The sequence below is a fragment of the Tachypleus tridentatus genome, chromosome 13 (assembly GCF_004210375.1).
Source record: "Tachypleus tridentatus isolate NWPU-2018 chromosome 13, ASM421037v1, whole genome shotgun sequence".
NCBI classification, from domain to species: Eukaryota; Metazoa; Arthropoda; class Merostomata; order Xiphosura; family Limulidae; genus Tachypleus; species Tachypleus tridentatus.
The window spans coordinates 177,702,780-177,716,133 of NC_134837.1; the positions used below are offsets into that span (position 1 = coordinate 177,702,780).

The 13,354-nt window shown below is 34.8% G+C and overlaps 1 protein-coding gene across 3 annotated transcripts in view; it reads left to right on the forward strand.

The window, feature by feature from the left end:
* Positions 1-13,354, forward strand: part of LOC143240188 (tubby-related protein 3-like) — a 109,627-nt gene that overhangs the window by 40,848 nt on the left and 55,425 nt on the right. For 2 of the 3 annotated variants that reach the window (XM_076482254.1, XM_076482253.1), the window contains one exon: positions 12,968-13,136. In XM_076482254.1, coding sequence (XP_076338369.1) covers positions 12,968-13,136 — 169 coding nt within the window. Of the gene's footprint in view, positions 1-744; positions 945-12,967; positions 13,137-13,354 lie in introns of those variants that run through there. The other variant, XM_076482255.1, reaches the window with a different exon arrangement.

Consider the following 13,354-nt stretch of genomic DNA (forward strand, 5'->3'; position numbering starts at 1 on the left):
CAATCATTGTTTATTAAAGAAATAATACTACCAGCTATTGTTTATTTAACAAATAATACTACCGTTGTTTATTAAAGAAATAATACTACCAACCATTGTTTATTAAACAAATAATACTACCAACCATTGTTTATTTAACAAGTTAAACTACCAGCCATTGTTTATTAAATAAATAATACTACCGACAATTGTTTACTGATCTGTTAATCCTTTCAGGAGAAGCTGGCAATTAAATTTTATTTTGACAATAAAATACGACAATTTTATTTAAAATAAAATAAAATAAAATTCAGGATTGATTGGTGATGCCATCTCTGTCAAAACTGTGCAGCGTTAAGTCTGAAGGCTTATAACCGTTTAAAAAATCAGTTTTCGATATCAGTGATGAGCGCAGCACAGGTAGCTCATTCTGTAACTTTGTATTTAGCAACAAAACAAATAAACAACTGTTCAAATAGATCTATAAAATTACCAGCTCATCATATGAATTCCATCAGCGCAAGAAAGTAGTGCAAACATACCAGAGAAGGCTAGAAGACAAACTTCCAATGTGGCTTTTAATATCACTTCTTGTCTATTTTATGCATTTAACCAATTTTCTCTGTATATCGGTCTGATTATCTATTTGTCTTTCTGTGTAGCCGTTTTTAGTATATTTTGTCATGATTAGGTTATTTATGAACCGAACGTGCGCCCTTACTCTCGTACTTTGAGTGGATGAACGTCACTTCTCGCGCTGACACAGAAGAGGAGACAAGACGCGTGGTGCTATCGCTGTTCGAAACGAGTCTCTCTTATTCTGCAGTTATTAAGATGAATATATTATTTAACTGAGACATCAACTTGTTACTTGTAGTCACGTGATATATACTCTCGGTCTCGCTAAATACACAGCGAAGTAACGTGAGCTAATAACTATGGTACCCTTGCTTCTTGTAATGACGGTGAGTTACTGGTTTTGGTTTTGGTTTTCACTTGATATTTTTCATAATTGTACAATTCTTATTATAAAATTAAAATATGCACGAAAGCATTTAAATGGTTGATTGGTTGGTTTGGTGTTTTATGGTGCAAAGCAACTAGGATATCTGCACCAAGCGTTTAAATGGAAAAAAATAAATAAAAAGGCTTATTTTCCATATCTCAGGCCCGTATTTATTTTACACTCAAAATGCTTGTACTTCCGTTGCATGTCACGTTTAAGCAAGATATACATCCATTTAGCTAATATCATTTTGTCTAATTATCATTTGCCATCAAAGCCTCCATTTACCCTAGTGCCCCTCTAGTACAGCGGTAAGTGTATGGATTTACAACGCTAAAATCAGGGGGTTCAATTCCCCGCAGTGCGCTCAGCATATAACCAAAGGTGGTTTTGCTGTTCGAAAAACACACACACTCATCCTACCTGAGTTTTATCTTATTTACTCAAAACGTATTTTCGTTAAACTACTCCCTATATCTTCCCTGTCAGCACCTCAACGGTAAATATGAGGGCTTAAAATGGCAGAGACCTGGTTTTGTTATCTGCAATGTACATGATACAGATAGACCAGTGTGTAATTTGTGCCTAACAAGAAACAGACAAATATATTTATGTTTTTATACGTAAACGATAACTTTGTTCTACTTCTAAAGTTACTGTTTCACCAGCACAAATGTCTTTTTTTTTCTGCAGCTGATGTCACTTTCGTAAAAATAACATTCATGTAAGACTGTACGGGTCTGTGGCACCCGTACTCTATTCTAGCGCTGTTATATTGAATTATCACCCACTAATCAGTGCTTTTTTCTGTGAAAAGCTTTTCACATTCATGTGAAGTACTGATACAGAATCTACACCCATAAAATGTGAATTCACTCCAGTATCAATATTACAAATATCAAATAGGAATAAGAAATAATACGGTATGTAGAAATAAGTTATGTTTGTTTGTTTTTTAATTACTGCCTCAGAAAAAAAAATCATAACATTTTATATTTATCACAAAATTTTCTTAACGTAAGTGACATATTTAAAAAATATTTTATTTTAACACTGCATGTGGTTAGGGTGCTTGACTCTTAATTCAAAGTTTGCGAGTTCAAATCCCCATCACACTAAACATGCTCTCCCTTTCAGCCGTGGGAGCATTATAATGGTATAGTCAATCCTACATTAGTTGATGAAAGAGTAGTCCAAGAGGTGGTGGTGGGTGGTGATGACTATCTGCCTTCTCTCTAGTCTCACACTGCTAAATTGGGAACGACTGGCGTAGATAGCCCTCGGGTAGCTTCGCGATAAATTAAAAAACAAGGTAACAGCTACTTACTAAATAAATAAGTAAATTGTTATCTGTTTTCAAGGTATTTTCGTGACCCTTTCACTGATTCTGAAAACTCACTTATTTGTTGCTACCCTCAAGTTGATAATTCACACATTTATATACATGACAGCAGTACAAACGTAATTTGTTCTCAGTTAATATGTTTAAACTCGTATTGGCTGGAATCAAACAGCAATCAGACTTTTTTAATATTACTATACGTTGTGAGCCTATTTTGGAGTATTAGACAAAAGATTTAGCGATAAGAATTATAAAATGTATGCAGTACCAACAAAATCCAGTAGAAGCTTCTTAGAGCTTACACTACTTCTATTACTTTTGTAAATGAGTTCACTGTTCCAGCAGATTATGATAAACAAAGACAAAAGTATGAAAAACAGCCCTCGATATATTGTAAGTAAAGTGTATCTCATCCATTAACGCCGTACTTAGAGAAATGTTGTCTCTTGATTGGCGTGTGAGAAGAAAATAATGAATGTTTTATATCTCATCTTTCTCATCCATTAACATCCTACTTAGATAAAAGTTGTCTCTCGAATGGTGTGTAAGAACGAAATAAATAACTCTTGTTTTAACAGCGAAGTGAAAGCAGGCTGCGATAAAAACACATACTTAACAAATAAAGATATTCCAACAATCTGTCTCTTCGGTTTATTTTTATAATTTTGACTAAAAACGAAAGAACTGAATGGTGAAACGTTGTCAAAATATTTTTCATCTTTCATAGAAAATGCTTTGGCAATTCGTAAGCAAGTTTTTCTTTGTATGGAAGTTCGATAGCAAAATATTAAGTCATTTCTAGTCCTCGTGACCAATGTTCTCGTGGTAAGACGTGTCACAGATGTACCGTCTCTAAACGTCTTTGTCTGTCAACTATCAACAGTGAAATTTTGTGCTTTCGGTCTGGTGGACCAAGCTTTGGAGGGTTACACTCTTGGAGTTTTGATATGTTGCAGAATGCCTGTAAAACAAAGTGGATAGGTCTGGCTTGATTTTGTCGCTGGGATCTGTTTCCATTAAAACCTAATAAAATAACAGAGAAGCTATACCCTCGTTACCATGCTATTTAAAGACCTTCCTATGCTTGTATATGGTAGTATCATCTATATAATTGTTGGAATATTAGAAAATCTAATACTATGTGTCATGGTTAGCATGATTCGTGTTAATTGTTTATTTTTTTTATACTTTACTTGAAGTTTGGAGAAAATATTAGAACATTTGTAGTGATCTGCACACAAAGTGAAGTATTTCGTCGAAATAGCAAGACCTAGCTTCTAAACAACGTACAATTTGAGGATATTCCTATCTGATAACGTTGACAGCTTACGTTTATGAACAAATGCATTTCGCTTCTTTAGAAAGCTTTTCAGTTGGCGGAAAAAAACATGCTATAGAAGGTACTTTAGGTTTTAATTTAAGTTGTATAAGAAGAAATCATGTCCAGCAAGGATTGCTCGATATAGGTAAAAGAGGCAGTTTTATTTACAAGCCTTGTCGAAGATCCCGGTTTAAGATTTTTCAAATTAGCAAACTATTTTTTTTTTAGGAATTCTCCGTTTCCTACAGGATGTAATGCATGATATGTTTGCTACTAAATACTGTGATACTAAGTAATGAAAAGTAAAGTAACAGAAAGACAATAAATGTAAAGCACTGATAGAACATCAAATTTATTTAATTACTCGCTCTACTTTTACGGTGATAAAGGAGATTATAGGGGGCATTTATTACCTTTAAATATGGTTTTTGCTTACATGTTTCATATTTTTTCGCGTACAGCTATACAAATGTTACCTACGCGTAACATCCCTTATTTGAACTGATAGACTAGAGATTAGAACAAAGGCTTCTAGTCAACCACCACCATCTCTTGAGCTTCTCTCTTTTACACGAATAGTGGGATATTACTATCACTCCTATAACATTTCAACGGCGCCAAGAATGAGAAACTCGAGCGCCACGAACAATGAACTAAAATCATGAGCATTTTTTATTATTATGCCTTAATATTGTGAATTAGATAAAAGTTTTTGTCCCTTTCAGTACATATTAACACGTGTTTACTGGTTGAAGTTTTCACTTTTTTGCGTATCTCATACACAATATGTTGATCATAGTTTGAGTACAGTGATAGCTAGTTGATTGTTCAGCGTAAATTGTAGGTTACGAATTAGGAGTGTCTCCTTTTCTTCTTCGTATCCATTCATCTTTTGCTAAGTCTGTTGTTTTTGAAGTGTTCGCTGTTCGGTTTTTCGCTACAGATACTTAGATGGCTGTAAATTCCAGAATTATTTAAAGGGCTGTTATGCGCAAGCTTCTTCATTCTGGTAGCTAAGTTTCGAGTCGTTGACTCAATACAGACTTGCCTGCAGTAAGGACACAAATGCTTGTATACTACCAGGAGTTTTTTCGTATTTAAAGACAAAATAAGTCATTTTAAAGAACTGTAACAATTGTTTAGGTAAATGCATATAACAGGTTTGTTTTGCTAGAGTTGTCGCTATACTACAAACATAGTTTGTTTCTGAAAGTCTGTAGCCTGCACTTGTGGGTGTATCTCTGATATAGGTAATCGTTATTAGTTTATCCATCATCAAACCTAAAACTTCTGAGTCTTAAGCTAATGAACCGAGCAGAAATCGTATGCTTTCTCTATTATCCGGATGGACTAGATGTCACGCAGGACTAACTCCATTACTCCTTCTAACGGTCGACTTTCATTTCATCTGATTTTCTCTATTGCTAAGTAGATTTTCTTTTTGCGTGTACCTTAGTCTGTTCTGATTGTCAAAAGAACTTACACGCGTTCTGGTCTTTATAAACTGGCTAATCAAATTTCGAAGAGATGGCCAAGCTATCATATTATGAACTTAAGTTCAATTTGTGAGAAAACAGTATTGTTATTATGGACTTCAGAAATTATTATAGAGCTTAAAATTATTATTATTACTAATGAGTTGAACGATAATTACTTGTAAGTGTTATTATTTCTCAAGATTGAACTATTTTATCGATACCATAGAATAATGGAACTCTTGCTTATACGATACTGGAAAAAACTTTTTTATTACAAATGTGCAACCTCCAACTACATGAAATGTTTATCCTGTCCCCAACTACATGAAATGTTTATCCTGTTCTCCAACTACATGAAATGTTTACCCTGTCCCCCAACTACATGAAATGTTTATCCTGTCCTCCAACTACATGAAATGTTTATCCTGTCCCCCAACTACATGAAATGTTTATCCTGTTTTCCAACTACATGAAATGTTTATCATGCCCTCCAACTACATGAAATATTTATCATGTCCTCCAACTACATGAAATGTTTATCCTGTCCTTCAACTACATGAAATGCTTATCATGCCCTCCAACTACATGAAATGTTTACCCTGTCCCCCAACTACATGAAATGTTTATCCTGTCCTTCAACTACATGAAATGTTTATCATGCCCTCCAACTACATGAAATGTTTACCCTGTCCCCCAACTACATGAAATGTTTATCCTGTCCTCCAACTACATGAAATGTTTATCCTGTCCCCCAACTACATGAAATGTTTATCCTGTTTTCCAACTACATGAAATGTTTATCATGCCCTCCAACTACATGAAATATTTATCATGTCCTCCAACTACATGAAATGTTTATCATGTCCTCCAACTACATGAAATGTTTCTCCTGTCCTCCAACTACATGAAATGTTTATCCTGTAGATTTGGAAAAGTCACGAGTTTCTCGTTTGCTCCCCGTTTCCCGTCACGGAGAACTTTATTATTCTTCATTCGAATATACAGAAAAAACTGGGCAGCTTAATTTGCCACGTGTAGTTGAGCAAAACAAAGATGAAGAGGTTACACGCAGATTCGACGTTTATGGGGTTATAAAGTGATGAATAGCGTTAGAAACAGTTCGGTATTATCAGTTTTTAAGTATCTACCAAGTATTTAAGCGAAAAACTATCATTCGTGACCAGAAATTGAGAAAAACTTGGAAACATGTTCTCGAAGTGGTGCTATTTGTTCACAAACACGCATGGTGCAGATATAACATCATGAGTACGTCCCAAGCGTATCTAATTGTTTTTCACGAATTACAAAGCGATAAATAGCGTCATTACCATTAATTTTCACGTTGCTCAACAAAAGCTAAGTAAAGGTCTTTTGTCTTTGGACGTGAAAAAAAAGAAGAACAGGACAGAGATTGCTATACAAGGCTACAAATCACTCGTAACCACCATGAACTGTCATCTGTACCAATTGCTGGCACCACAAGTGAGCACTGTCGCCACTGGTAGCACCCAAGTGATCACTGGCGCTACGGGTAATCGGCTAGTAAGTATAATATCACTGCCTGTTGTAAGTCCATGTAACTACTTCGCAGGGTGTGGTTAGATCTTCACCAAAATTGCTATGGAAGTTCATTAGTTCCAAGCGTGTTTGCATCAACATTTTCAGTTTCACATTTTGCGTTTTACGGTTTTATGGGTATTTTGTGTTTTTTACCACTGTTTTGCTCCCTGTCGATGACACTTCTTCAAATTTGGCATGAATTTACATAACTTCCATCCAGGGGACTGGCACTCCAGCTAGTTAAACAACATTTTGGAAAATGGCAAACCTAGCGCCATGAATAATGCTTGCACAGAAGCTGAAATGATGTTCTCTAACAGTATCGTTATAACAATATTATATATAAATATACATAAACAAGATTACCGTAAGACCCCAGAAATAATTTATCTAATCGAACAAAACTTTATCCAGTTTTATCACTGTTCTTACGAAACACATGGATATTTTTATATGCGATCTGGTTATAACAATAAATAAAACACTTCAGTCAACATTGCGAGATCTAAACGCAGGGTATTTCTAAAACGATATTTAATCTAAGCATTAGACAACAACTAATATACCTAGTGATATATTTCTAAATTCTTCAACCAGGGGCGTAAGGAAGGATCTTTTGTTTACGCCACTATCCTCAATATTTTACTTCAAGTCTTTATGAAAAGTATATTAGATTTGTGTTTTATAGGATGTCTACCTCTTGCTGAAGTCGTACGGTAACAATTCAAGAAATTAAAGAATTTTCGTTGGTTACTAACTGTTTCTTCATAAAGCATGTTTATACTCCAGTATCCACTCCTCTACTTTAATAACTCTTTAAGAATGAGATGAGTTGTTTTGTTTCTCCAATAAATATTTCAAAGTACGATCTTGTTGTGACATCAGTAGTTTGGTTTGAATTTCGCTCAAAGCTACATGAGGGCTATCTGCTAGCCGTCCCTGATTTAGCAGCGTAAGACTAGAGGGAAGGCAGCTAGTTGTCACCACCCACTGCCAACTCTTGGGCCATTCTTTTTACCAACAAATAGTGGGATTGACCGTGACATTATAACGCCCCCACGGCTGAAAGGGCGAGCATGTTTTGCAGTAGTTTGGTAAAAATTTATTCAGGTTTGAACAATAATATTGCTATAAACACTGAAAATAAGAGTTCTAAAAAAAAGTTTGTACATGTTAAGTTTCAACAACAACAAATGTTCCAAAGAACTTGAACTAAATTCATCACTTACAAATAACCGATGTATGCAAAATAGGATTGCAAAACTAAAAAAAAGATCGTGTTTAAAATATAAAAGAAAAACAACTGAAAAGTCGAAATTATCTATCTAGTTATAGGAAAATATGTATATTAATCCGAGCCACAAATTAGAGTACATATTATGATACTGAGCGAAAAGTATATTAAACAAACAATATAACAATTTCTAAGACGTTAGATTACTAATAACGACATGTAAATTGAGGTTAAATAACGAATGACAACCTTAAAATTGTTGGTGGTAAAATCTATTTCGGGGATACATAACCATTATCACCCTCGATTGTTTGTTTTTTCTTATAGCAAAGCCACATCGGGCTATCAGCTGAGTCTACCAAGGGGAATCGAACCCCTGCTTTTAGCGTTATAAATCTGTAGAATTACCGCTGTGCCAGCGGGAACACCACCTTCAAAACAATTTTATTGAACCAATACTGACATCAGAGTCGGGACTAGATGACCGATACCAAATTTTGAAGGTAATTTTAATAAACAAATGTTGACCTCAAAACTGGGACCAGATAAATTCCAACCTTAAAGAGAACTAATTAAGTGATACTGAACTTGTAGGGGTTAATGTTAAGAAATCAACACCAACCTCAGGTTTGGGGCTGGATAACTAGAAAGTCCTCAAAGTTGCTCTTAGAATATTAATATTGGCCTTACAACTACAACTATAGCTTCATAAACAATACCGAGCTGGAGTAGCTAGAATTACAAACTCAAAGTAGGTGGCTGGTGATAACTTCCCTCAAGTGTTATACTGATAAATTAGGGACAGCTAGCGCAGATATCCCTTGTGTAGCTTTGTGCGAAATTAAAAAAACAAACATAAACAAAGATTTGTTGGTGTTGTTTTGAATTAAGCACAAAGCTACACAATTGCCTATCTGTGATCTGCCTACCACGGGTATCGAAACCCGCTTTTTAGCGTTGTAAGTCCGCAGACATACCGCTGAGCCACTAGGGGGACATAAAAAAAGATCACGCCCAGCTTGTAAATAACAAACAAACGTTTGTCTAATAAGATCATCTTCAATTAGTTTCTTGTTTTTTTTTATCCTGGAGTGTTGTATTAAGGTGTACTATATTTGGTTTTTGTTCCCTTAACAATGTTTATTCTTTACTGTAGTTTATTGTTTTTAACAATCATTAACTCAACTATATAGGATTTTTATCTATCATTTCTATTGTCTCCATTATTATTATATTATTTTTGATGTGATAATTAAAATCACGGCTTTGTTGCTACTTTTTTTTATCATTAAACACCTAATAATACGCAGAATTATACACGGACTTAACGGATCCTTCATCAGACAAGAAGATAAATCACTAAGACACTATGATGAAAAATAGATGATGATATAAAGTTACCAACCCTTACTAACACTCCAGTAAAGTATAACTGGTTTACATATTATTATTGTTGTCCACTCGATTACCTTTAAACTGTGATCGAAACAAAAAATCAGAAGCTTATTCATTCAAATTCTGTGAATAAACCTGCACTTAGTTACAGAGTGTTAATTTTGTTTGATAATATAATCCATTGTTTATAACAGGTACTCTTCGTACCTAACAACTTGTGTTTCAACATACAATAGCTGTCTTCATATGTTAATGATACCGTGTTGAATAGCCCAATGACAAATGGTTCATCCTCTTTAAGGTTTGGTTTGTTTTGAATTTCGCGCAAAGCTACACGCGGGCTATCTGCACTTGCCGTCCCTAATATAGCAGTGTAAGACTAGAGGGAAGGCAGCTAGTCATCACCACCACCGCCAACTCTTGGGGTACTCTTTTACCAAAAATAGTGGGATTTTACCGTCACATTATAACGCCCCTACGGCTGAAGGGGCGAACATATTTGGTGCGATAGAAATTCGAACCCGCGACTCTCGGATTACCAGTCGAGTGTCTTAACCACCCCTTTATGTACACTGTATTAACATAATATTATTTATTAAAAATTATAACAGCTTCTTTTCTTTCTTGTAAATATTATTTGGAACTGTTTAATAGTCTATAGTAGTGGTTTTTAATCTCTATCATAATGAGTCGTTCTATGCCCGGCCAGCCCGGTAGCTCGTTAGTGAGTCCGAGACTTCACAACACTAAAAATCTGTTTTCGATATTTGCAATGGGCAGAGAAGAAATCTCCGATAATTAAGTTTGTGCTTAACGTAAACAAACAAATTCCATGTTAAAAAAACAAAAGGGTTCCACCTTACTGTAATAGTGTATAGTTTAATAGACTGTTATATTGCACCATTATAGGAATAATGCTGAGGAATTCCACCTAAAAAGTTATTTGCGATGTTTCACCTTTTTGTTTGAGTCTTTTTCCATAACAATATTTTTTTTTTTTTTTTTCAAAATCACGAAATCTTACTTAGAAAAAAACATATACACGTAGCTAACGCTTCCCTTGGTGTGATTGAATGAACACCTTGGGAGGTGCGACCCATAGTTTAAAAGCAGTTGGTGTGTACGTAGTAGGAAAAAATGTTTTTAATTGGTATGTTGGAATAAAATTGTAAAATCTAGCAGAAAGGTAAAATGTTTTATTTATCTCCTACCCTCTGAATCAGAAATGATTATTTACAGTTTATGGGTATCATCACTTACATAATTCCATTAAATATTTGCATATCACATAATGTTATTATTATATTATAATATTAACTATGGTACAAAAATTAAAGTGTTGCCAACATAATTTTTATTGTTTATGAATCCTATTCCAGCACTGTATCAAAATCTTTCATTGGTGACTGTCATTGTTACTGGACTTTTTATTAATGTTGTTTTTATAGTATTAATTTGAGTGTTTATGTCTGTATGAATAATGTTTCTTTTCACTCATGATGGTTTGATGATGAAGTGTGAAAGTCTAGAGTTAGTTAATGAGGTATTTGGCGAGGCATGTGAGATTTAATACTTACTTGGCAAGTTTGTTTGTTTTGTATTTAAGCTCAAAGCACAAATACCCACTACGGGTATCGAAACCCAGTTTCTAGCAGTATATAAATCCACATACATACCACTGTGCCACTGGGGGGTTAGTTGGTAAGACTACTAGTTAATTAGGTATGTGAAATTCGACATGTTCGATTAATAAGGTATGTGAAATCCATTAATTACTTGATGTAGTACATGAGATCTGATAGTTAATTTAAACTATCAGAAGTATCCGTGTTTTCTCTCAATGAACACAATGAGAGACTGAGGTCTTGAAAACAGAGATACAAACTCATGTCATAATTTTGATGTCAACGAAAGAACCACAACTTTACGTATCATTGATATTCTCTTAACAGACACTAAATAACAATATCATTCTTCATGTTGGTCTCTGTATATAAATTTAGAAACAACAGCTACAGGAAATAATTCCCTATGAAGATAAACAGTTTTTTAAAAATGTTTTAAACAGCTTATTTTAAGTATTGTAGCCAATACAGCCATGTTAGGCTTAAGGAGAGTTTCACGTAAAAAAAAAATCGAATATCGCAAACGACGTGTTGCAGGCACGAATAATTTTCGGAATCTTTCGTTTCTTCAAAATTATAAAGTTATTAAATAATATTTAGAGGAAAACTATTTGCTCTTTTAGAAATTTAGAGAACAATATTTCTGTTGCAAAATTGAAATCTTCCCTCTCTCAGTGGCACAGCGAAAACTTTAAACTTAATTAAAACGTTTATTTCTACGTTAAGCAAAAGACTGCCGTGATATTATTTTCAAAAACCTACAAATCTTTATTTTAATGTATTTTATTATTAAAGATTAAAAGATAATTCCGCGGAGGCGTTAAAATTGAAGTCAATCCCACTATTCGTTGATAAATGAGTGGCCCAAGAGTTGGCGGGGAGTGATAATAACTATCTATTTGCCTCCCCTCTAGTCTTATACTAAGTTAAGGACGGTTAACGCAGATAGCTCTCATGTAGCTTTGCGCGAAGTTTAAAAGTAAACAAACAAAAGAAAAGAAGCCATGCTCAACATTATGATAATGTCACTTTTTGTTAACATCTTTCAACCTACTGTATGTAGATCAATAAATGTCGTAAATTTCTGTAGCTACCTATATGGAAAGTAGAAATGTAGGTCCGAATCCCTTCACTTAAGCAAAAAAAGAAAAAAAAAAGATCTATATATTACGCTTGTGTGTTTGTGCTAAGGGCGAATCCGGAAGGTTAGTTATTCTCCCACCCACTAGGTGATGCACCCTTTAAAAAAATTCGTTTTTCTAAAATTTGGGCTAAGGATACATTTATTTGGTAATTCATCGAAAAGGGAGTTTTAACACCTCAACCTGAGCCCGGCATGGCCAAGCGCATAAGGCGTGCGACTCGTAATCCGAGGGTCGCGGGTTCGCGCCCGAGTCGTGCCAAACATGCTCGCCCTCCCAGCCGTGGGGGCGTTATAATATGACGGCCAATTCCAGTTTTCGTTGGTAAAATAGTAGCCCAAGATTTGGCGGTGGGTGGTGATGACTAGCTGCCTTCCCTCTAGTCTAACACTGCTAAATTAGGGACGGCTACCACAGATAGCCCTCGAGTAGCTTTGTTCGAAATTCCAAAACAAACACCTCAACCTTCTTCCCTGGTTCCGCCAGTCCATGTTAATTAATTCCAATAATTACATTATTGCAGCTTATAAAGTATTGAACATTTATAAGACGTGAATATTCACCGTTTTGTCCACATGGGAAACTGTCCGTTATATTACGTGTAACACATTTACTTTATAGTATATGTCAATAATAGAACGTGAACAATCATTGATATTAACATTTCTAAGATACACTCGGGATTCTTACTGAGTCAGATTTGCATTCAATAATCGGACTTCAATTAATGATAATAAACACTAATTACTAAGCTAGCGAACGAATATCTGCAGCTTGAAAACATAAATTTAATTACGTTGTCATGGGTACCAGTGAATACAGGTTGTTATATGTTTTATATGTAAGCGTATTCATGCGTGTATTTACAATGTAATACTCTCTCAGAGACAACTATTGGCCCAGAAGCAGAAAGAGAAGCGTCAGACACCAGGAATGATGCAAGCATCAGATGCCAGACCTGTTTCTGGTAAGCCTCGCAAGGGAGATGGAATGGAAGAATCCAAACCACTCATGGCTGGGTACGCGCAGAAGAGCAACCATGGAGTCCTTCATTGTAAGCTTCATCGTTTCTCCTTCACGTTTTTATTTGTCTGCCAGAACAGTTTCGGGTTTTATCTGTTTATAGGGGTCTATATTTTTTTAATATATTAATTTTCTTTATATTTTAGTGAAAAGTAATAGATTTTAATAAAGTTAAGCAAACAAAATCAAAAGGAAGGACTGCGTTAAAAACAGCAAATTCAGATCTCTTACTAATTATATTAGTTTGTT